The sequence below is a fragment of the Myotis lucifugus genome, unplaced genomic scaffold (assembly GCF_000147115.1).
Source record: "Myotis lucifugus unplaced genomic scaffold, Myoluc2.0 scaffold_49, whole genome shotgun sequence".
NCBI classification, from domain to species: domain Eukaryota; kingdom Metazoa; phylum Chordata; class Mammalia; order Chiroptera; family Vespertilionidae; genus Myotis; species Myotis lucifugus.
The window spans coordinates 6546937-6571845 of NW_005871097.1; the positions used below are offsets into that span (position 1 = coordinate 6546937).

The window sequence follows — 24909 nt, forward strand, 5'->3', positions numbered from 1 at the left end:
TTTTTCTTTTTTTTTGGTAATCCTCACCCGAGGATATTTTTCCATTGATTTTTAGAGAGTGGAAGAGAGAGGGAAAGATGAGAGAAATATTGATGTGAGAGAAACACATCGATTGGTTGCCTCCTGCACGAGCCCCAACCAGGGCCCAGGTCAGGCCAACATTTCAACACGCCTGTGTTATATCTATCTATATAAAAAGTTAATATGCAAATTGTCCGCTTGGGTGAGACCTGTCACAAGCAGCGGAACACTCCCAGAGGTATGACAGCCTTGCTAGGTGGAAGTGAAGTGCTTTTGGTGTTTCCAATACTCCTTCATGTTCTCCCTCCCTTCTAGTACATTCTATCACATTCTCTCTTAAAAAGATCTGCCTCAATCAACCTGGTTTTAGTTCTTTATATTTCACTGGGACTTTAAGACAAAAGGTTGCCACGCTCCGTTAGCCACACTGAGTGTTACTGGGCAAACGTAATTATAAATTTACTTTGTCCCCATGGGGGTAACTTAAAGCATCAGTGAACAGTTGTTTTTAGGGAGCAGGAAACTTCCTGGCACTTCGGAAATCAAAGCACGCGCAAAACCTCTAGGGGCCTACGCTTAGGTCTGGTCTGCTCTACCTCTGGATCCTGAGTATTACTCCTTTGCTGCGTAAACACACTGTGTGATCTACAATTTTACAGGAAACATCTAGAACAGCGGTTCTCAACCTGTGGGTTGCGACCCCTTTGGCAGTGGAATGACCCTTTCACAGGAGTCGCCTAAGACCATCCTGCATATCAGATATTTACATGACGATTCATAGCAGTAGCAACATGACAGTTATGAAGTAGCAACGAAAATAATTTTAGGGCTGGGTCACAACATGAGGAACTGTATTTAAAGGGCCAGAAGGTTGAGAACCACTGATCTAGAACGACCAACTTGGACGCCTTACGCGACACAGCTGTATACTTGGGGGAAGGAGACTGCAAATCCGTCCTTCAGAAATACCATCCAAATGGAAAAGAGCTGACTTCAAAACACTTCTGGCTTTTCTGTCCTTTGCTGTGGCGGCCAACAGTCGGGAAGTAGCACACACATTTTCAGGTGCCGCAGAGAACTCATCACTCCGCCCAAACACATACCCCACAATGACACACGCCATGAAGGAAAGCAGCAGCATGACTTTATTGAAATGTTTTAGCACAGCGTTGGAAGAGCTTACAATCTCATGTTCTAAACCAATACAAGCACTGCAAGTGGTATGTTCCCAATCTAGCCGACATCTCCCCTAACAAAAGACAGTTAGCCTATGAGTTAGCGTATGAATATAGATAAAGTTGGAGGCTGAGCGATTCTGATATGTCCACAGTTCTCGGCTCCCCTTTTTGGCTAGATGTACACCACATCAGCCCCCACTTTCGCAGGGCTGGGCAGGACTCACATCCCCAGCGTTCTCACTTAAGTGCTTCTGCATCAGCAGCAATAAAAGCGAGTGCTGGGCTGAACTGAAACCAAATAGCTCATCTCCACACCGCCACTGTGTGCGGCCTAGTCTAGTCTAAAGAGTTAGTCAATGTATTAGAAGCACTCCCAAACACACCCGTGGTGCTGGAGCATGTCACACACACTCGGTTCCTAATTCAGAGAATTACAACCGATTTTCTATCATGTTTTAATCTGCAGATCATTATTGGAAAATTAACTCTATGTTACTATCAACGTTAGATAAGATGATTACCTTCAAATCAACTGGCTGTAGCCATGGCAACATGTCCACACTCGTATGCCAAGCTGTCTAAGTATGCGTATGCGTGTTCATAACTACATTTTCACTTCTCTATGCGTAGATTCCAAGAAATACAGATATCACTCATTTATGAAAAATCAAAACTACACATCATCTAAATAAACTCTTTACATATTTCAAGTTGGCTCTTTTTAGATGCAGCCATCTGTAGTATACAGCTGGCTTTCCCGGGCTATGTCATTGCCCCTCCAAAACCATTTAAAGGTGCGACAAATGCTAGTTTCTGCGATGACCAAAATGCTACTCTTTCACCTCCATTCCGCCTCACCTCTGCTGCAATGAGGCTCGAGACCTTAAAGGCTGCTTTACTGGTTAATGGCTTCAATAGATTCCCCTTTTGCACCCGCAGAATTGAAAGACTTGATTCTGATCTCCCAGTTTTAAGATTCAGCAGAGGAAGGGGGGAGACTGCTGCTTAAGATTCTACGCGGGCAAGTTCTCCTCTTGTGGGGCTGGAGGATTCGGGTGATTGCACCCCGATGTGCACGCAATGAAATTCCCCAAGAGGCAAGCATGCCTTCTGCAGAGTCAGGGAGACGCCTCACGTAGGAGGATGTCATAAAGGGCCCATCTTGGGGAGCAAGCAATCTTCCCCCCGCCACCACTGCTGGGCCCCCATTTGAATATCATTTCAATGCAGGAACTAATGCTTGCTTATTGGTACCTTTTGCGTGGGCCCATCTTGCCCCCCATTTTTCAGGTAGTGGCTTTAGTTGAAATAATCAGTTGCCTAGACTTGCTGCTTCTGACTAGGAAAAACAAAAGCACGTTCAAAATCAAAACGAATGACGTGGAAATACGCATTCGGTGTAACTCGCCCAAATCCACCTTTTTATTGACGTCAAAAGCAAAATGATGATCCGATTAGTCAAGTGGAAGGGGCTGACACGGTTTCATTTTGGTGGAAATCCACACCATGAAATTATTGGGGGAAAAGGCACACTAAAAGCTAGAGCTACAAAGGTCACCTAAGACAGCAAGACGACGGGACAAGAGATGCCCAAAGAACTGTCCATCTAGGAAGGACAGAGGCAAGCGTGCTGTGACCGTGAGCATGGACACTCTCTCATAAACGGGTTCTAAATCCGATGTCTCACTGAGCATCATTATGGAATCTGAGAACATGACATTTCTAGAATGTGACCGTTACATGTTTTTCAGAAGTGGTAACAGTGACTGGCCGTCTTACACGACATAAAATTTGGTCCCAATTAAGCACAATAATAAACCAAAAAATCACGGTATTATAAATTTTCTAAAGTGTTCTTAAGAGGGCTCATCCTACACCCGAATGTCCATAAGTATTATCATTGTGTGCCTGCAGGGAAGTCTTTATCCTAACGTCATCGTTGGCAACCCTGAAATATATACATTATGAACTTCCACATGTTGGAATTATATACCTGAAAGTTGTGGCCTCAAAATGTTGACAGGACAAAGGGGAACGTCACCTGTGAGAACAAGTCAGGATGACAGGAATATTTCTGATTTATGACAGTGCACAGATCAATAACCCGCCCTCACCCCAAACTAGAAAGAAACGGTCTCGAGGTGCAAAGGAAGAAACAGTGGGTGTTGGAGGGCACACGATCTGATGTCTTGCGTTCTAACTGCTGAGTCCTAAAGCTAAGAATCAGGTAAAAACACACTAGTCAGAAGCCAGCAGGCTCGCTCCGCGCTCCCGTCTGGATTCACAGCGGCACGTGGCTGAACAGGTAGGACACGGATTCACCGTTGTGGGTCCTGCGGATCGCCTCGGCCAAGATCATCGAAATGTCAATAACCTAAAGGCCAAAAACAGAGAAGGGGCCGGGAAAGCGAGGCATCAGATTTCATTACAGACATAAAAGCCCAAAAACCTACAGTATTTCTCCACCTGGGAGATGAGCTCAATCAAGACCTCCCACACCTACTGTTGAGAGGACAGACGGCGTCGGGCCAGTCTCCAAATTTACAACCTGTTACACCAAACCCTATGGCAGCGGTTCTCAACCTGTGGGTCGCAACCCCTTTGGGGGTCAAACAACCCTTTCACAGGGGTCGCCTAAGACCATCGGAAAACACATCTATAATTACATATTGTTTTTGTGATGAATCACTATGCTTTCATTATGTTCAATGGGTAACCATGAAAATACATCCTGCATATTAAATATTTACATTACGATTCATAACAGTAGCAAAATTACAGTCATGAAGTAGCAACAAAAATAATTTTATGGCTGGGGGTCACCACAACATGAACTGTATTAAAGGGTCGCGGCATAGGAAGGTTGAGAACCACTGCTCTATGGAAGCAAGACGTTCAGGGCAGATACTCAAAAGCTTTTCAGGACTGTGGCTAACCAGAAACATCCTTTTCTCGGGTGTTTGTTTATTTATAGATTTTTATTGATTTCAGAGAGGAAGGGAGCGGGAGAGAGAGAGAGAAACATCAATGATGAGAGAATCATTGATCGGCTGCCTCCTGCACACCCCACACTGGGGATCGGGCCTGCAACTCAGGCATGTGCCCTTGACCAGAATCAAACCCAGGACCCTTCAGTCCGCAGGCCGACGCTCTAGCCACTGAGCCAAACCGGCGGGAACCGTTTGTTGTTTTTCAATATAATTGATTTTATTCGATTATATGGAAGGTTTCTTCTCTTGGTTTCAGAAAATGCAGTGACTGTATAACTTAAGAGCACAGCTATCATGATTCTAACTCAAGGACCAGTCAACAACTGCTTTTTCTGTAAAGGGCTCGGTAATAAATATTTCCTACTTTGTAGGCCAGACTCAACTCAGTTGTTGTAGTGTGAGAACAGCCATAGCCAATATATAAATGAACGGGCATGTTCTAATAAAACTTTATTTACAAAAGCAGATGGTGGGCCGGATTGGACCCGTGGGCCATTGCTTGCAGACTCTCAACTGTGGCTCATCAGGTGGACTTGTTGGGCCATATGTTAATTCTGTTTAGCTTCAGCACAGCCTGTTTTCTACTGTTTTTCTTTTTTCTTTACATTTATTTTTACTGATTTCAGAGAGGGAGAGGGAGAGATGGAAACATCAATGATGAGAGAGAATCATGGATCGGCTGCCTCCTGCATGCCCCACACTGGGGATGGAGCCTGCAACCCGGACATGTGCCCTGATCAGGAATCACACTGTGACCTCCTGGTTCAGAGGTCGACACTCAACCACTGAGCCACACCGGCTGGGCCCTCCTGTTTTTCTGTTGTGGTTTTATTCACTTACTATTTCCGACTTTGACCTCTGCCAGCCCCAGCCTTTCTCAGAGACCTAACATGCATGAGGCCCTCCCACGGGAGAAGCTGCGACCGCTGTGGACAGTGGCCTCAGGGAGCAGTCACACCCAGAAGACTCGATGCTGCTTTTCGGGATCTAAGGTAGGAGCCTCGCTGCCTGGCTCCGCCTGCAGTGTAGACAGTACCTGGATCTTGGAGCAGTGACTCATTTTGTCCTCTTGCGGGATTGTGTTTGTGACAACAACGGCCTCAAAGGGAGCACTGTTTATTCTGGAAATAGCCGGCCCAGAGAAGATCCCATGGGTAAGGATGGCATAAACTTTGGTGGCTCCGGCCGAGATCAGCCTATAAAACGGAAGACAAAAAAACAAACAAAACAAAACCGCAAAATAAACAAACAGTCTCTTCTTAGTGTGAATTTAAAAGCAAAAAGTGTGTTTAAAAAAAGAAAAACAGGCCCGATTTTTTAAAGCTGAAATGTTTCCCTTCTTAATGAGATCGCCTAACACTTTCCCAAACTGCCCCTCGTACTTGTCAGCAGCGTGGCAGATGGTGCCACACGTGTCGGCCATGTCATCCACGAGGATGGCCACGCGGTTCTTCACGTCGCCCACCAGCACCATCCGGTCCACTTCGTTCGCCTTCTTCCTCTCCTTGTGGATCAAGGCAAATTCCACATTCAGCCTGTCCGCTATCGACGTGACCCTGTGCAGATGCAAAAGGACTTGTTAAACACGGTCCATCGAAACATCTTGTTCTCTCCAGTTGTGTTAGGAAGGTCCTACCCAACCGCACTCAAGGTAATGAACGAATCAGGTCTCACTTGTAAAGGCCACGCCTGGCCTGGGCTATTCCTGAGCCACTCCTGGGGGAAATGTGCTAGGGACATGGCCCACCCTTTGTGGCAGCTGGGGACGAATGTCAGGGGGCCGTGACCACTGGATAAAGCTACTGGATGAGAAACTGGTATTCAATTTGTTGGTGTTGCACAGTAGCTGCTTTTTAAAAGGGATTTTTATGGAAGCTAGGGACAGTAAAGCAAGGAAGGGCTTAGGGCTGTGGTCGGCAAACTGAGGCTCGCGAGCCACATGCGGCTCTTCGGCCCCTTGAGTGTGACTCTTCCACAAAATACCATGTGCGGGCGCGCACGTACAGTGTGATTGAAACTTCGTGGCCCATGCGCAGAAGTCAGTATTTTGTGGAAGAGCCACACTCAAGGGGCCAAAGAGCCGCATGTGGCTCGTGAGCCGCGGTTTGCCGACCACTGACCTAGGATAACAGGAGAGGGACTATTTGAAGAAATGAGCTGAGGCTGGGCTGCTGTGGCTCACTAAGAGGTCAGAGAAAAGGGAGCCTTGGGGACAGGTTGAGGGGTGAGCCTGGGACAAGCTGCTGCTGCCCACTGCTGCCCTGGTTGTAAGCCCTCAGGGTCCCTTAGAGTTTAGGAGATGAGTTCCTGTGGGGAAAGAGGGGAGGAGGAAGGGGGGGCGAGGCACGGGCGTGCTCCTGGGAGGAAAGTGCTTGCCTGGTAGTCTTTAAAATCACAGGCACAAGCTGAAGCCAGTTCACCGGAAACTGCCATTTGCACATTGGGTCATTATTTGGCCAGTATTTTACCAGCTTCCAACCTGATCAAAGACAACAGCCACCTTTTTCCGATCTGAATGGTGCTTCTACACTGACATTCGCAGTGACATGTGTTACCTCAAGCAAAGACAGAAATGAAAATGAGACCTAAGGCAAGGCCACCTTTGGTCCATGATGGAAGCGGCTACAATGGAGACGGCAAAGGGGAATGTCTTTGTCAATGCATCGCGGAGCTGGAAGAGCAGTGGGGATCCGCAGAAGCAGAGACTGGAAAAGTAGGGGATCCTGAGAGGCTGGTATGCAGCTAAGTTCCTGCCCTGAGGGTGTCTATGGAACCTTAAATGATCTTGGAGGAGATAGGGGGTGTGAGAGAAAGCCTCGGGCTCAGCTGAGAGGACGGCATCATGGGAGACTCTATATAACCCAGGGATGATGGCGGTTAGCTCTTCAGAGTAGGGAGCAAAGGTAAACCTGCTGCCCAGGTGCGGACAGGGAGGATGCGTGTGTCAAACTCCACGTAGGCGCTCCTGCGGGTTATCCGTCCAAACCCCCATGTTGTGTACGATGAAAACCCTCTAGTGGAGAATTTATTCAAAGTGAGACTTTGGGGTAGCACTCCAAGGGAAAGGAAAATGGTAACAGGTGCATTGAGATGCCATGGGGCGGGGAGAGGTAAGCAAAGGCAGCAGTCAATATGTGGACAGATCTAAGTAAATGTTGGTTGTATAAAACCACAATGATAATGTCTAATTTGGGAGGGGTGGGAGACTACAGTGGACAACAACTTTAAAGCACAAAAGATGGTGGCCACGAATGAAAATGCCAGTAATCGGTACAGACAAAGGCCCAAACTTTCCAGTTAAATCCAAAGACCGTTAGATTAGCTAAGAGAGGACACCCACTTCGGATCTCCAAGGTCCACAAAGCAGAGGGAAGCGTTACCATGATGAGGCCCACGTGCTTTCTACCTTTAAAACATGCATCCTTCCGCCTCCAACCCAAACCGAGCTGCACTAGCTCCACCCTTCATTTCAAAATCTATTTACCACTGGTTCCCGAATTGAAGGATTGAATTGAGCAAAAAAATTACTTTTGAATATTGACAAAGATTTGGCCCCATAATCGCTTTAAAACATATACTACTATCTCTATGCCAATTTCATAAAAGAGGAACCATTTAAACTCTAATTCAAGAAAGCTAGTTTCTCAGAAAACAAGACAGATTTTCCCAAGAAAAGACTCATGAACTCCTTATCTATAATAATAAAAGCATAATATGCTAATTAGACCGGACAGCCGAACAACGGAGGCAAGCCGCCGTGGCTGTGGCTGTGAGGGCCAAACCCCTTGCACGAATTTTGTGCACCGGGCCTCTAGTATACAATGTGCATAGAGATTCCAGTGTTGGTTTATTTGTAAGGACCAGGAAGACCTCCATAGGGCAAGGCCCTGGGCCACAGCCCATCTCTACTCTCTTGGCCTAAGGCTATGCCCCTGTGGCTATGAAGTCCAAGTTTAACCTGCATTCACACCTCTGCCAGGTGATCCTGCTCTCCTACCCTGTGAACAAGCAGACCAGTGGGGAGACCCAGAGGTGGGGGTAGGGAAGAAGCTGAGCTATGTGGCTTTGTAGGGATGGGGGTGAACACGGGACATGAGTGGGGAACCCCAACCATTTCAGGTACCCAATGCTAATGCCAGAAGCAGGAAATAAAGGAAAATATCCCTGCAAAAAGCCCGAGTCGCTAGAACATTCCTATTCCTAAAAGGCTCACAACTCTTCCTTTGCATGTAGGTAACTGAGACTTAATATATAATCCTAACAAATAATGTTGAGAAATGTATCACTTGGAAATCTGGCCCAACCGGCGTGGCTCAGTGGTCATGGTTCAATTCCCGGTCAGGGCACATGCCCGGGTTGTGGGCTTGATCCCCAGTAGGAGGCATGCAGGAGGCAGCCGATCTATGATTCACTCTCATCATTGTTGTTTCTTTCTCTCTCTCTCTCTCTCTCTCTCTCTCTCTCTCTCCCCCTCCCTCCCTCTCCCCTCTTTTCTGAAGTCAATAAAATATTTGTTTAATTAAATCTGAACCGCTTTGTTTCACCATCTTCACGTACCAGTTTCAGTTAATATTGACTATCTCAACAGTGGCAGGTGTGTTTCCTTCTAAGGTTTATTTGTTCTTAGCTGTCAACCCACTCAAGCTTCGAAAACTACCCAGGAGCGACCTCTTGTGGCGACATTAAGTACTTTTGACTGGGAACGAGTCAAGCCTCGAAGCTTTTTCTAAGGCAGCAGGTTACACTGACTGGCCAGATTATATGAGTGGCCAGATTATTATGACCATCCCATCAGTACAATGAAGTGAATTAGTTATGCAAATAATAATAATAATAAAACCTTGAGAGTATTTGCTTAGGAAGTTTTCAATATTCAGTATTTTTGCAAGTGTCAATGAAGTACTGATGGGGCGGTCATAATAATCTGGCCACTCAGTATATGTTCCTTGGAAAATATGACTTTTTGCATCAAGTAAAGAAGCCACAGGTAATGTAAACTGCACAGATCATATGTTACCTGCGAGGCTGTTCTGTCCGTGGGGAAACAGCTGATTCCAGAACATGAGGATGATAACGTGTAGCAGAAACTAGGGAAAGGGAAAAGAAGTGGCAAACACCTCTAAAGGCACAGCCCTACCAACCTCTGACTTTCCTGGCAGAGGGAGCAGGGGTGGGGCTGCAGGGGCTGTGAGCAAACAGCTTTTCAATGCCTGCCCCTACCTCTGACAGCTGATTCTGCCCTTTAGATTTTATTATTTTTTTTTTTGAGAGAGAGAGAGAGAGGAAGGGAGAGGTAGAGACAGACACAGAAACATCGATGTGAGAGAGACACATTGATTGGTTGCCTCTGACATGCGCCCCGACTAGGGCCGGGGATTGCCCTTGACCAGAATCGAACCTGGAACCCTTCAGTCCACAGGCTGACGCTCTATCCACTGAGCCAAACCGGCTCGGGCTGATTCTGCCCTTTTTAAAGCAGGAGTTGACAGGGCAACTTGCCATAAAAGACGGTGTTTCATGTCAATAAGGGGGAGTTGGATTATTTAATCAGTAGTTTTAGAACAACTAGATGGCTGAGGGGAAAAGAGAGTTGGATTCTTATCTCACTCTTTATTCCAAAAACAGTTTTCAGGTCAAAGAAAATGGGAACATTAAAAAAGAAAAGAATGACTTCAGGCGCTGAACACACAATACAATATACACAGATGATGGCGTATAGAACTGTACACCTGAAACCTATATAATTTTATTAACCAATGTCACCCCAATAAATTCAATAAAAAAGAAAAAAAACCTTAAAATAAACAAAATCATGGGAGAAGAAAAATGTTGCGAGAGGGCGAATCCTTCAGAAACCCAGGAGCCATCATTGAAGAAGAGATAGATAGGACTACATAAGAATGTTTGAAAAGCCCTGCAGAGAATAAAAATACACAAAGGGGAGAAATGAAAAACTTGGGGAAATACAGCCCCCCCCCCCAACCAAGCACACAAGAAACAAAGGCATGACCTCTCCCTGAGCGCCACTCCTTACAATCCAAACTAAAAGGCCTCCAGCCAACAGGACAATCGGTGACAGGTAGGAACAGACCTTCATGGAAAATAAACACGCCTGAAAGGGCACTTGACCTTATCCACAGCGACCCAACGTGAAAAGGTTTTCACTGACAGAGGAAGGTTCACGCCGTTGTATGTGCTCACCAGCAAGTCTCTGATGAAAAAGAGAAGCCAGCCAAGCAAACCACCCCCCACTCCTCCTCAAGAAGCGCCTCAGGCAGGTTCCAGAAGGCACTGTCGTCACAGGAGATGAAGATCTTCCAGTGGGACAAGATGTGGAGGTGGGCCTGGCCGGCGCGGCTCAGTGGTTCAGCGTCGACCTATGAACCAGGAAGTCACGGTTTGATTCCCGGTCAGGTCACATGCCGGGATTGCGGGCTGGAACCCAAGTAGGGGACATGCAGGAGGCAGCTGATCCATGATTCTCTCTCATCATGGATGTTTCTATCTCTCTCTCCCTCTCCCTTCTTCTCTGAAATCAATAAAAATATATTTTAAAAAAATATGTGGAGTGGAAGACAGTGATATTGATGATCCTGATCCTGTGCAGGCCTAGGCTAATAAGGTCGGTGTGTTGTCTTAGTTTCCAACAAAAAAGTTTAAAGTAAAAAAAAATGTTTTTAAATAGTAAAAGCCTTATAAAAATAAGGATGTAAAAAAATACAGGGTATCTCCCAAAAATGTATACAAACTTTAACAGCAGGTAGTTCAATTTTGACAATGAAATGTATTTTTAATAAACACTGCCTTTATAATTATTCAAAGTGTGTGTATACATTCTTTGAGACACCCTATATTTTTGTATAATGTGTTTGTTTTAAGCTAAGTGTTATTACAAAGGAGTTAAAAAAGAATTTTAAAGTTTATAAAAAATTACAGTAAGCTAAGATTAATTTATGATCGAAGACATGTTAAAAATATATTTAAATGTACCGTGGACTACAGCAGTGTACAGTGGGGTCCTAGGCCTTCTCATGCACTAACCCTCACTCACTGAGTCACCCAGAGCGGCTTCCGGTCCTGCAAGCTGCATCATGGGAAGTGCCCCATACAGGTGCACCATTTGTATCTTTCATGCTGTATTTTTACTGTGCCTTTTCTTACCATTGTGTTACAATTGCCTACAGCATTCAAGTATATTGACATGCCGTACAGGCTTGTAGCCTAGGAGCAACAGGTCACACCATGTCACCTAGGTGTGCAGTAAGCTATACCATCTAGGTTTGTGCAAAGTGCACTCTGCGACGTTCACACAACGGAATTGCCTAATGACGCATTTCTCAGAACATATTCCCATCGTTAAGCGACACATGACAGTACAAACAATACCTATGAGTGAAGAACAGAACTGGTTAAAGGAATCATAACGTACACATACAATGGATATTACCCAGCGGCAAAAAAAACAATGGAGCAAATTAAGTTTTAATAAAAGCACAGCGAAGGAGTATGGACAGCACGTTACCATTTGTGTGAAATAAAGAGGGAGATTAATGTCATTCTGACAGGGGAGAGAACAGAGGTCTCTAAAGGTGGAAATGGGATGCTACTCTGTTTGAATGTTGGCGAAGACCGTTATATTTTTAGACTCTATGTTGAAAACTAGGGTTGGGATAGGAAAAGGCCACAAACGTGTCTAGAATCTATTATTCTTTTGGCTTATTAGCTGCCAACGTAATTTATTTTGTTGTTGCAAAAAAGAAATATGAGACACAAAAGCCACATAATGTATGATTCCATTTATATGAAATGTCCAGAGAGCCCATCTGTGCTGGGAACCTAAGCAGTAGTGACATTAGGGCACAAAGGGGCTCTCCTCGGAGTCAGGACCTGCACTTTCTGGGCTGCTCGGGAGCTTGGAGCGTCAATCCTAGTGCCCAGTTGGGCTGCAGGTGGACGAGAGGCAAATGACGGACAGGCATTTGCAATGTAAACACGTCCCAGAGCTTGGTGGTCACGGTCCCCCCCCCGCACAGTTAGCTTCCCTGCTTTCTCCCCGGGCTGCTGGACAGATGCCTCTTCTAGTTGCTACTCCTCACCGAGGATATTTTCCCACTGATTTTTAGAGAGAATGGAAGGGGGGGTGGGGAGAGGGAGAGAAACATAGATGTGAGCGAGACACATCGATGGGTTGCCTCCTGCACGTGCCCCGACCCAGACCTGGGATCGAGCCTGCAACCGAGGTACGTGCCCTTGATCGGAATCGAACCCGGGACCCTTCAGTCCGAGGGCTGACGCTCTAGCCACTGAGCCACACCAGCTAGGGCCAGAGGTCTCTTTTACATCTCCCTTCGTGATGGCGGCACCTGGCGGGGCGGTAAAACTCCACTCCACTTGTTCTTCCTTCCCGGGTGGCAGCTGCAGTCCTTCAAGGTCACCTTGAGCTCCCGCCCCAGCAGGCCGTAGAGCAGCCCTGTACCTACTGCTCCCTAATTCCTTGAGTCTGCAGAGCCCTCCAGATCTTCTGCCACGTGCCGTCCACTGATGTCACTCGGTGCGCCCGCAGCCTGATGCTATCAGGGCCATGTCAGTTTCTGTCGCACTTCACCCGGTGACCTGGCCTAGCAGGCGCGCTGAGGGCGACTTCAGCCGGGCGTGCTCACCAACAAGCAGCGGGGCCTGTGGAACTGTCCCTCTGCAGTGGCTTTGCGGTCTGGGGCCCATTTTAATGGGAATTTTCTCAGCGTAGGGGTTCCCGCACCATGAGGAGTGGGCATCTCATCGTACATCCACCTGTGGCCCAGGCCTCCGGTTTGATGGCTCCCCCCATTCAAAGGCCCTGGTACATTAAGCCTGGCCTTCCGCCGGGCTGCAGGGGGAGGTCACCCTTTCTGCCCCCTTCTCTCTGGAAGCTTCCATGTGGTGCCAACACCCGAGCCGCCACCCTCTTCCTGGATCTGACACGTGACCCCCAGGCCCCGAGCTGCCACCCTCTTCCTGGATCTGACACGTGACCCCCAGGCCACCGGAGCACAGCTTTCAGCTTTTTTTTTTTTTGGCCCCACATAGCTCCCTTTCTTCCTTTTTTTTTTTTTTTAAAATATGTTTTTATTTATTTTAGAGAGAGGAAGGGAGAGGGAGAAGGAGAAACAAACATGACAGAGAATCACTGATCAGCTGCCTCCTACATGCCCCCTACTGGGGATTGAGCCTGCAACCTAGCATGTGCCCTGATGGGGAATTGAACCGGCAACCTCTTGGAGCATGGGACACTGCTCAACCACTGAGCAACACTGGCCAGGGCATCCCTTTCTTTCTTGGTGTTCCATGAACACCTATTGCTTCTTTAAGGTTCTGTTCTATTTTGGCTACCATTTCCAAGTGTTTGTAGTAGGAAGGACCAGCTTAGTCAATCATGTTGTTAATTAAAAGCCTTATTTTCCGCCGAAACCGGTTTGGCTGGGTGGATGGAGCGTTGGCCTGCGGACTGAGGGGTCCCGGGTTCGATTCCGGTCAGGGGCATGTGCCTTGGTTGCGGGCACGTCCCCGGTGGGAGATGTGCAGGAGGCGGCTGATTTATGTTTCTGACTCTCTATCTCTCTCCCTTCCTCTCTGTGGAAAATCAATAAAATATATTTTTTTAAAAAAAGCCTTATTTTCCAATTAGGCTATTGCTTTTATTAATACACTTGAGGCCCGGTGCACGGATTCGTGCACCGGTGGGGTCCCTCAGCCTTGCCTGCAGGGATTGGGCAGAAACTGGCTCTCCGACATCCCGAGTGGTCCCGGATTGCGAGAGCCAGGCCAAGGGACCACACCGGTGCACGGATGTGCCGAGCCTCTTGTATGCATATAAGATCTTTGGTTAATCTCTTCCCACCCTCCTGCCTCCCCCCTTCCCTCTGAGATTCATCAGTCTGTTCCATGTTTCCATGCCAGTGGTTTCTGCTCCTGCGTTAAGCATCTGCCCCTTGGTGGTCAATGCACATCATAGCTACCAGCCAGTCAGCCAGTCAGCTGGTCACTTAGGCTTTTATATATGTAGATTTTTATTGATTTCAGAGAAGAAGCGAGAGGGAGAGAGAGAAACATCAATGATGAGAGAGAATCATGGATCGGCTGCCTCCTGCGCGCCCCACACTGGGGATTAAGCCTGCAACCCAGGCACGTGCCCTTGACCAAAATCGAACCCGGGACCTTTCAGTTCGCAGGCCGACGCTCTATCCACTGAGCCAAACCAGCTAGGGCTAGGCTATTCCTTTTATAATCAGAAAAAAAACACCTTATTAAAAACACAAGACCTACTCTTTGCTGAAAACAAATACAAGTGTATGAATTTCGTTTCTCTCACGAGTGATGAAATGTTGACAAAGAGGACAGTGTTCTGCTCCGGAGGTGAAGCCTGCTGCTCCTTACCTACTCATTTGCAAAATAAAGTATAGGGTGTTCCAAAATTCATGCAAGATTTGAATTTTGCATGAGCATTAACAACAACAACAAAAAATAAAAGCCTAATTTTACTTGGTTTATTGAATCAGATTCTAATATCTGTTGCCCTTTGATTTCAATCCCTTCAATTTGATAAGCATTACCAAGTACCAATGATGGCCCAGGAGCAGGGACAATGAAGACCAATGAAGACTACAGCTTTGCGTATGTGCCAACAAAGCCGTGGAGGCCATTGACCCGATGTGCTATTCCATACATAACCCTATACTGTATACTTTATGACTCAATAACAAATTTACAGTTTTTCATTATAAACCTGTGTTTTCTATCAAAATTACTTCTTGCGTGAATTTTGGGACACCCTATGTTGCATTTCGAACACGCTTCCTTAGCTGAGGCTCAGGAACAGGGAGAAGCCATCGGAGAACGCAGACACCTGCGTGCTGCGGCCCGTGCCTACCTTTTGGCTCCACCCGCGTCCGGGGACACGATGATGCAGTTCCTCCAATCGGCGATGTTCTCCCGAATCCACTGCAGGACCGCGGGCTCCGCGTACAAGTTATCCACAGGAATGTCAAAGAAGCCCTGCGGGAGAAGTGAGTGTCAGGGGCGTGCTTTTTGAAAAGATGATCTTCGTTAAATAAAAGTTGAATTTTTAAAAATATATTTATTATTGATTTCAGAGAGGAAGGGAGGGGGAGAGAGTGAGAAACATCCATGATGAGAGCGAATCACGGATCGGCTGCCTCCTGCACGCCCCCTACTGGGGATCGAGCCCGCAACCCGGGCCTGTGCCCTTGACAGGAATTGACCCTGGGACCCTTCAGTCCGCAGGCCGACGCTCGATATCCACTGAGCAAAACCGGCTAGGGCTAAAACTTAAATTTTTTATCCAAAGGAAGCCTTATCAACAGACTCCCTTTTCTTCATTTTAACAGAATTAAATCAAAAGACACTTATGTTCCAGGAGCATATTTCAGTCCCATCTGTTTCCTGTGGGGGACACTTCTATCCCCTTCTGATCGCCTATATTCTCAGGAACACAGAACAGGTGCAGCGCAGTGGGGGAGGTTTGTTGCTTCTTAAGTTCCTTCTGATAAGCTCCACATACGTCACACTCATTATATCACAGAGCAGGCACAGGACACATGGGCCACTTTGCTAGATGAAGGAACTAAGCTACGAAGAGGTTAACAAACACACATTACGGCTCTGCCATTCTAATGATTTCCCCGGAGTTGAGATGGAATTAGAGCATTTACTACCAGGAAGACATTCCCACTCCTCCAGAATGGACGGGAGACACGGGGGTGCTGGAGACAGCCATATCAGCATGAAATTCTATTTCCAATTCAGTACAGATGAAAAGCCAAGAGAGTCGCCATAGACAAACTCCAACACGAGTCACGTTACCTCCTTCAGAAATTAGTTACCTTAACAGTTAGGATTTAAGCCAGGGGTCCTCAAACTCCGGCCCGCGGGCCACATGCAAATACAAATATTGTATTTGTTCCCGTTTTGTTTTTTTACTTCAAAATAAGATATGTGCAGTGTGCATAGGAATTTGTTCATAGTTTTTTTTTAAACTATAGTCCGGCCCTCCAACGGTCTGAGGGACAGTGAACTGGCCCCCTGTTTAAAAAGTTTGAGGACCCCTGATTTAAGCACTTGCCTTAAGCCCCCAATGACAACCAAGGGCAAGAAAGAAAATGCCAGAACCTGAATCTGAGAAGCATGCAGATCCATGGTGATGATGTGGTCTGCGCCAGCGACCGACAGCATATTGGCCACAAGTTTCGCAGAAATCGGAGCACGACTCTGAAACATAAAGACATGGACGTTATAACAGGAAAAGAGACGGCTACCTTCAGACTCCTCCCACAAGGTTTCCATGAGAAGGCTAACTCACAGCTGATTTATAACATGGTAGTAAAGAAAATTAACCACAATTTGAAACTATTAAATTATTCCATTAATAATAATGAAGAAAACTACATGTTATAACAACAAAAAGTATTCATCCCATTCAGTTCACCAAATATTTACTATTTTCATATACTGTTGCGAAACAATGTGCTTGACACGGGGTATAGAGAACAAATGTCACCCAGCTGGCATGGCTTTGTGGTTGAAGGTCAACCTGTGAACCGGGAGGTCACGGTTCAATTCCTGTTCAGGGCACAGGCCCGGGTTGTGGGCTCAATCTCCAGTAGGGGGCGTCCAGGAGGCAGCCGATCAATGATTCTCTCTCATCATTGATGTTTCTCTCTCTCCCTCCCTCTCCCTTCCTCTCTGAAATCAATAAAAATATTTTTTAAATGTCAAAGAAGCCAATAATTCAACTGTGCAGTGCGATAGCATAATTTGAATAATTCAGATCGTGACAAGTGCGTAGAACAGGTACCCAGAGAGACAGCATGAAGGACATCAAGTTCAAGGAGGCTGGTTGTCAGAGGCCCTCCGAGGAAGCCGCTTTTAAGGCTGGCAGAGGCAGGGAGACGCGTGTTCCAGGAAGAGCAGCCTGTGTGACATCACCCAGGCTCACAGATCACATCCAGGAACTGAACGAAGTCCAATGTGGTCACAGGCAGTGGCCCAGGGGAGAGTGTGAACGCTGGCCAGCCGGGGAGGCAGGGCTACTCCCTGCACAGCCCTGAAGGCCAAGGCCACCTCCTAAAGAAGTTTATGTTCTGTCGCTGGGAGCTAATGTTTAATGTTACAAATTAAACAAAAAACAGGCAGATGACAGACCCTCTCAAGATGATTAATAATGGCCCAAACCGGTTTGGCTCAGTGGATAGAGCGTTGGCCTGCGGACTGAAGGGTCCGGGGTTCGATTCCAGTCAAGGGCATGTACCTTGGTTGCGGGCACATCCCCGGTGGGGGGTGTGCAGAAGGCAGCTGATGAATGTTTCTCTCTCATCGAAGTTTCTAGCTCTCTATCCCTCTCCCTTTCTCTCTGTAAAAAATCAATAAAATATATTAAAAAAAAACAACAACAGGCAGATGACAGAACCTCTCAAGATGATTAATAATGTAACATGTAGAGAAGCAGATGCATTTTGGTTTACGGACTGTGTATCCTAAAAGTGACCCGACTTCTCCAGAGCTTCAGCGGCCACGTTATAAACTATGGACAATCACTCTGTCCACATAAAAAAATCCAAGAGACTAAACAGACGTGATTAGACCTAGAAAAAAAAGTCCAGCGTTTTGCTGTAAACAATAGTATTCCTATTACGAGCCACAAAAAAGAAAACATAAGCTTACAAGATTTCATTCAAACTGACACACTGTTATATGGCATTTATATTTCAATAAAGCTGAAAAAGACTTCATTCACAAGAGTAAAAAAAAAAATGACCCCTGTTAAACACACACACACACACACACACACACACACACACAGAGTATATTCATGCAAAAACACGCAGACAGGAATTACATCACAATGTTAACAGATAATTTGTATTTTCTCTAATACACCATTCTTCTTTTTAGAAAGAGAAACATTACTTTAAAATAATATAAGTATATATACAAATATATATACACACACAATTTTTTTTCCACACAAAGACTTGGAGAATGTGCGCCAAAATATTAATAGGAGACGCTTCTAGATGGTGAGATTATTTGCCATTTTTTAACGTTTTTCAACGTTTTCAACTAACTGCATATTATCATTCCAGTCTTCACTGTTCACTCCCCTGTTCTGCTCCACGGTCAGCCTGGCTCTCGCTGCTGAGAGCTGGGCCTCCACACACGTGCCCCTGCCACTTGGGTGCCCCCTGCACTGTATCCGAGGCCTGCTCTCCCTCTGGAGGCCACTTCCGTGCTGTCTACACCCGCACACCTGCCACCCCTCCACTCCGCCCCATCCCTGCTGAGCCAATGTGCTTCATCTCCAGATCTGGTTCAAATCCCCTGTGAGGCGCTCTAAGGACGCCGGAAAGAAATGATCTGTTCCTTCTAAAGCAGCGGTTCTCAACCTGTGGGTCTCGACCCCTTTGGGGGTCGAACGACCCTTTCACAGGGGTCGCCTAAGACTATCGGAAAACACATCTATAATTACATATTGTTTTTGTGATTAATCACTATGCTTTCATTATGTTCAATTTGTAACCATGAAAATACATCCTGCATATCAGATATTTACATTACGATTCATAACAGGAAGCAGCAACGAAAATTTTATGGTTGGGGGTCACCACAACATGAGGAACTGTATTAAAGGGTTGCGGCATTAGGAAGGTTGAGAACCACTGTAAGGGACAGGGCAGCCCTAGCTGGTTTGCCTCAATAGATAGAGCGTCGGCCTACAGACTGAAGGGTCCTGGGTTCGATTCCAGTCAAGGCCATGTACCTTGATTGCAGGCTCAATACCCGGCCCTGGTCGGGGTGAGTATGGGAGGCAACCAATCCATGTGTCTCTCACATCAATGTTTCTCTCTCGCTGTCTCTCCCCCGTCCTTCCACTCTCTCTAAAAAAAAATAAAAAATAAATAAAAAATAAATAAAATTAATCAATATATCCTTTCTAAAAAATAAACAAATAAAGGGACAGGGCACCAGCTATGCATCTGGCCCCCAGCACTGAGGACCGCCTGCTGAGAGACTGACATGAGAGGATGTCATGTATACGGATGTCAGAGTTCTCTGTCTATGCGGTCCCCAAGGACAAAGAACCGGTTTTGGAGATGTTCACATTACCTACAGTACATAGCTCTGTACCTTGCATACGATATGTGTTTTTTTTTAAATGTATTTTATTGATTTTTACAGAGAGGAAGGGAGAGGGATAGAGAGTTAGAAACATCGATCAGCTGCCTCCTGCACACCCCCTACTGGGGATGTGCCCACAACCAAGGTACATGCCCTTGACTGGAATCAAACCCGGGACCCTTCAGTCCGCAGGCCGACGCTCTATCCACTGAGCCACACCGGTCAGGGCCGATATGTATTTTTGATAAATACTTCATAGTGGAATCTCTATAACACCACGCTTCCAAGGCTTCCCCATTAGCCTCACTGACTGAAAATTATTGCTTAACAAAATCTCGGGATATTTAAAAGGGTCAATTGATCACTGGGACTTCATTATAATAGCTGCTGACCCGCAACACTAGTCCATTTGGGGCGCTTCCATTGGGGCTCATTTTATAAGCGGCCAAAGGACTCCTCCATTCATCTCGCTCAGTGGCATCGCGAATTAGTTACTTCTGAGATCCAAACCACGCGACCTCGCTGATGAATTTGGCTTCTGCGCTGCTTTTCATAATCTGGCCTCATACCCAACTGAATCTCGCAGGAAAAACGACTTACACGTGAACTGACTTTACAGCCAATAAAAAGAAAAATGCCTCTGACATTTCAACAGTACAGTCATCAAGAAGAAAACGCTCGCCTACTCTATGAAAAATGGATAAAGGCCAAACGTTTTGTGGGCCAGTGCAACCATAAGAAAAGACTCCCCGGCTATTCAGATCTTATTCAACGTAGCAGATGTCAACCCGCTAAAAGTATAAATTTGACATCCTTGAAAAATAGACGAGATTGCAGAAATGTGTGTCCGGACAATGGTCCTCAATTCTTTCAGTTAAAAAATAAAAAAGATCCCAGCCAGCATGGCTCAGTGGTTGAGCATCGACCGATGAGCCAGGAGGTCAGGGTTCGATTCCCAGTCAAGGGCACATGCCTGGGTTTCGGGCTCCATCCCCAGTGTGGGGCATGCAGGAGGCAGCTGATCAATGATTCTCTCTCATCACTGATGTTTCTCCCTCTCCCTTCCTCTCTGAAATCAATAAAAATATATTTTAAAAAATAAATAAGTAAAAATGCAAAGGCATACCTCAAATGACAGACAAAATTAAGAACTACCCTTTTGACCAGTTTGGTGAAAGAATGAAACTGTCTCCCTACTTATTGTGACACTAGAGGCCCAATGCACGAAATTCATGCAAGGGGCTCGGCCCTCGGAGACCCAGCTGCCACCACCCTCTGTGGGTGGAGCCCTCTCCCGTATCGATCGCCCCACAGAGGGTGGTGGTCCCGGCTGCCTCCCAGCCCTGGCTGCCTCCCGACCCCCACCCACTGGTTGTTCTGGAAGGTCATTCCGCCGTCAGGTCTAATTAGCATATTAGCTCTTTATTATATAGGATGAGTCACACTGACCACACAGACATGACAGTAATGGTACCAGAACAATCTGTACGTCTTGGCCAGCTCCAAGGTCAATCCCAGAGCTAGAGGCCCACAGAAGGGTGGCCGTGTGTCAGAATCCCCAGGAACAGGCGGGGTGGACGCTTGTGTCCTGGTTTAATTATTCATAGAGCTCCCTCCCAGCTCTCAAGTGTCCTGGCTAAGATGATAAATGGTGTAATAATGATGCCATCTCAAAGCTTGAACTGCCTTAGAATGTCCACTTATTAACACACCAGGGACTTCCTCCAACAGGCCCCGAAGACATCAGGCCCCAACCCCTGGAACCTGGGGGACCACTACCTTCCTTGGAAAGAGGGTCTTTGCAGATGGGAGGGATGAAGGGTTCTGAGACAGGGCAGTTACCCTGCAGGGCGGGGGTGCTATCACATGGGCCCTTTAAGAGGGAGATGTGATGGAGACAAAGGAGAAGGCCACGTGACCATGGAAGCAGGGGTGGCAGTTGACGTGGCCTGAAGCCAGAAGCTGGAGCAGGCCAGGACCCTGCCCTGGAGCCGCTGGACGGAGCGCTGCCCCACCTTGATTTTCCACTTCTGCCCTCGGGAGTGGGAGAGAACATATTTCTGAGGTTTTTGTGTTTTTTTTAAATATATTTTTCTTGATTTCAGAGAGGAAGGGAGAGGGAGAGGGAGAGAGAGAAAAATTAATGATGAGAATCATGAATCAGCTGCCTCTTGCACGCCCCTTACTGGGGATCGAGCCCACAACCCAGGCATGTGCCCTGACTGGGAATCGAACCTTAACCTCCTGACTCATAGGTCGATGCTCAACCACTGAGCCACACCGGCCAGGCTATACTTGTTGTTTTAGTCCACCCAGTTTGAGGCAATTGATAATGGCCGCAACAGGCAATTCGTATAGCCTTCCATGATGCCTTCTTTTCTACTAGTTTCTCTAACACAGTGGTTCTCAACCTTCCTAATGCCACAACCCTTTAATACAGTTCCTTATGCTGTGGTGACCCCCAACCATAAAATTATTTTCGTTGCTACTTCATAATTGTAATTTTGCTACTGCTATGAATCATAATGTAAATATCTGATATGCAGGGTGTATTTTCATGGTTACAAATTAAACATAATTAAAGCATAGTGATTAATCACAAAAACAATATGTAATTATATATGTGTTTTCCGATGGTCTTAGGCAACCCCTGTGAAAGGGTCGTTCGACCCCCAAAGGGGTCGCGACCCACAGGTTGAGAACCGCTGCTCTAACAGGAAACACAAGTACAGCACAGCAATGAAGAAAGGGTGAAGGGGAGGGAAAAAAAATGGGTAAAATGGCTCCAAACAGCAAACCCATGTACATGCCCCACATGAGGGACAGAAGGCGCCAGACGCGGTTCCCCAGAACAAAGCCACCAGAGTTTGCAGGATTCTGTGGGACTCTTTTTCTTTACTTTTCAAAAATATATTTGTATTGACTTCAGAGAGGAAGGGAGAGGGAGAGAGATGGAAACATCCATGATGAGAGAGAATCATGGATTGGCTGCCTCCTCCTGCACGCCCCCTACTGGGGATCGAGCCTGCAACCCAGGCATGTGCCCTGACTGGGAATCGAACAGGTGACCTTTTGGTTCATAGGTCGATGCTCAACCCCTGAGCCACGCCGGCCTGTGGGGCTCCTCTTGTCAGCACAGCACAAGGGCCGCTGCTGGCCATGACAAGCCAGAGGCCAGGAGCGCATCACAGCCCGAGGCAGGAGACCAGGCGATGCCCGCTTCTCTGTACAACAAAGACTGCATTATGAATGCACATAAGAAACAAGGTTTGAAAGTACGACCTGGGAAACAGTGGCAAATTGGATACTTGCAAACCAAAGAATGTGGGAGTCGCAATATTTTGATCAGTGAAAGAAGACGTTCGGTTACAAATCGGTGGGAAAGGGCCCTGCGATGATAAAAGGAATCACTGAAGAAGACACAATTATCAAATATGTTAGCCCCAAGTTCAAAAGCTACTAGAGGTGAAAGGAGGACCAGACTACAAATTACAGAGTAAGTTCACTAAGCCTCTTGCCACAGGGGAGACCAGTAGCAGAATATTAGTTCCGTTGTGACACTGGCAGGATGTGGTGCTAAACCATCCCGTGGGAGCACAGACGGGAGGAGGATCTGAAGCAACAGACTACACTGATGGGACAGAACTAACAGACTGAAATTCAGCAACTGAAAATGCACATAAAACTTGCAAATCAAGTCTAGAAGAGCCCTAGCAGGCTTGGCTCAGTGGACAGAGCATCGGCCTGCGCACTGAAGGGTCCCGGGTTCTATTCCCTGTCAGGGCACATGCCCGGGTTGCAGGCTCAATCCCCAGTAGGGGCGTGCAGGAGGCAGCCAATCAATGATTCATCACTGATGTTTCTATCTCTCTCTCCTCCCTTCATCTCTGAAATCAATAAAAATATATTTTAAAAAAAAGTCTAGAATAAAAGAAGCTCCATAGCCCAGCCCATGTGGCTCAGTGGTTGAGCATCAACCTATGAACCAGAAGGTCCCGGTTCGATTCCCGGTCAGGGCACATGCCCAGGTTTCAGGCTTGATCCCCAGTGTGGGCATGCAGGAGGCAGCCTATCGATGTTGATGCTTCTCTTTCATCGATGTTTCTCTCTCTCTCTCCCTCTCCCTTCCTCTCTGAAATCAATAAAAATATTTTTTTTAAAAAAAAGAAGCTCCATAAATAATAAGTGGGAGGTTATATGCTTCACAGCAGCATGTAAGTCCTAAGGGTCTGGTTGCCCTGAGCCGAAGCTACTCATGATGTGACAGGCACACACACAACCAATGGATGCTCTAATCCGCGGGTCCGCAACTATGGCCCTCGGGCCATATCCGGCCCGCCACTTGTTTTGGTATTGCTTGTGAGCTAATCGTGGTTTTTAGATGGCTAAATAACTGGAAAAAAATCAGAACATTTCATGGCATGTGACGGTTACATGAAATTCCCATTTCAGGGCCCAGAAGTACGTTTTATTGGAATCCAGCCACGCCAATCATTTTATTGTCTGTCACTGCCTGATATGTAACCAGAGTAAGTAGTTACCACAGAGACCATGCAGCCTTCACAACAGCCGTCCGTGGGAGTGAATCAAAAGTAGGCCTATTTAAAAAAAAAAAAAAAGGTTGCCTATTTTTTGTCAGATGAGCAAAATATATGTTTTTCGGGGTGCCGCTGCATTTTAGTAATTAGTTTATGCGTGCCGTTGAGACGAAAGAGGTTGAAAATCACTGCTATTGGCCTGTAATGGTATCTTAATACCTGCAAAAATATGCCTTATCTGTTTCCCTATCTATAACCATTAACACGATGGCTGGGTCAAAGACAAACTTTGCCAAAGCCAAGGTGAAAAAGCATGTTTACTCGATCATTAAAATAGAAGGCAAACATGTTCTAGATATTCTAAGCCAGTGGTTCTCAACCTTCTGGCCCTTTAAATACAGTTCCTCATGTTGTGACCCCACCATAAAATTATTTTTGTTGCTACTTCATGACTGTTATGAATCGTAATGTAAATATCTGATATGCAGGATGGTCTTAGGTGACCCCTGTGAAAGGGTCGTTCGACCGCCAAAGGGGTCTCGACCCACAGGTTGAGAACCGCTGTTCTAAGCAGTGGTTCTCAACCTTCCTAATGCTACGACCCTTTAATACAGTTCCTCATGTTGTGCTGACCCCCAATTTCATTATTACAAATTGAACATAACAATATGTAATTATATATGTGTTTTCTGATGGTCTTAGGCGACCCCTGTGAAAGGGTCGTTTGACCCCCAAAGGGGTCGCGACCCACAGGTTGAGAACCACTAAAGGCAATGTGAGAAGAAAAAAAAATGTCAGCGTTAACCCAGTGCGCAGCTCTCGTACCCGGTCCTTCTTATCCTGGCGGGCGTAGGGGAAGCATGGGATCACGGCGGTCACCCGGGACGACGACGCGATCTTGCAGGCGTTGATCATGATGAGGAGCTCCATCAGGTTGTCATTGATCTCCCCGCAGCCGCTCTGGATGATGTACACATCCTCCCCTCTCACGCTTTCACCGATCTCCACGCT

General features: G+C 46.6%; 2 protein-coding genes across 2 annotated transcripts in view; both read right to left on the reverse strand.

Annotated features, from left to right (window-relative positions):
* Positions 1-1143: 1143 nt before the first annotated feature.
* LOC102437276 (ribose-phosphate pyrophosphokinase 2) lies at positions 1144-24909 on the reverse strand. Its single transcript, XM_023753735.1, has 6 exons — positions 24724-24909; positions 16355-16453; positions 15097-15220; positions 5572-5747; positions 5226-5385; positions 1144-3573 (listed from the first exon to the last, which is right to left on the reverse strand). The coding sequence occupies exons 2-6, from the start codon at positions 16369-16371 to the stop codon at positions 3481-3483; spliced, it is 570 nt and encodes a 189-aa protein (XP_023609503.1). The 5' UTR covers positions 16372-16453; positions 24724-24909; the 3' UTR covers positions 1144-3480.
* The window catches only part of FRMPD4 (FERM and PDZ domain containing 4), a 250140-nt gene continuing 246099 nt past the window's right edge, over positions 20869-24909 (reverse strand). The window contains 2 exon segments of the mRNA XM_023753743.1: positions 20869-20880; positions 24724-24907. Of these exon segments, the coding sequence (XP_023609511.1) occupies positions 20869-20880; positions 24724-24907 (196 nt within the window).

Coding starts and splice junctions, on each gene's coding strand:
- LOC102437276 (XM_023753735.1), bottom strand. Junction 5,748..15,096: donor GGACGCGGGTGGAGCCAAAA/GGTAGGCACGGG, acceptor TTGCATCTGCAC/AGGGTCACGTCGATAGCGGA. Junction 3,574..5,225: donor GTCACTGCTCCAAGATCCAG/GTACTGTCTACA, acceptor TTTGGCCTTTAG/GTTATTGACATTTCGATGAT.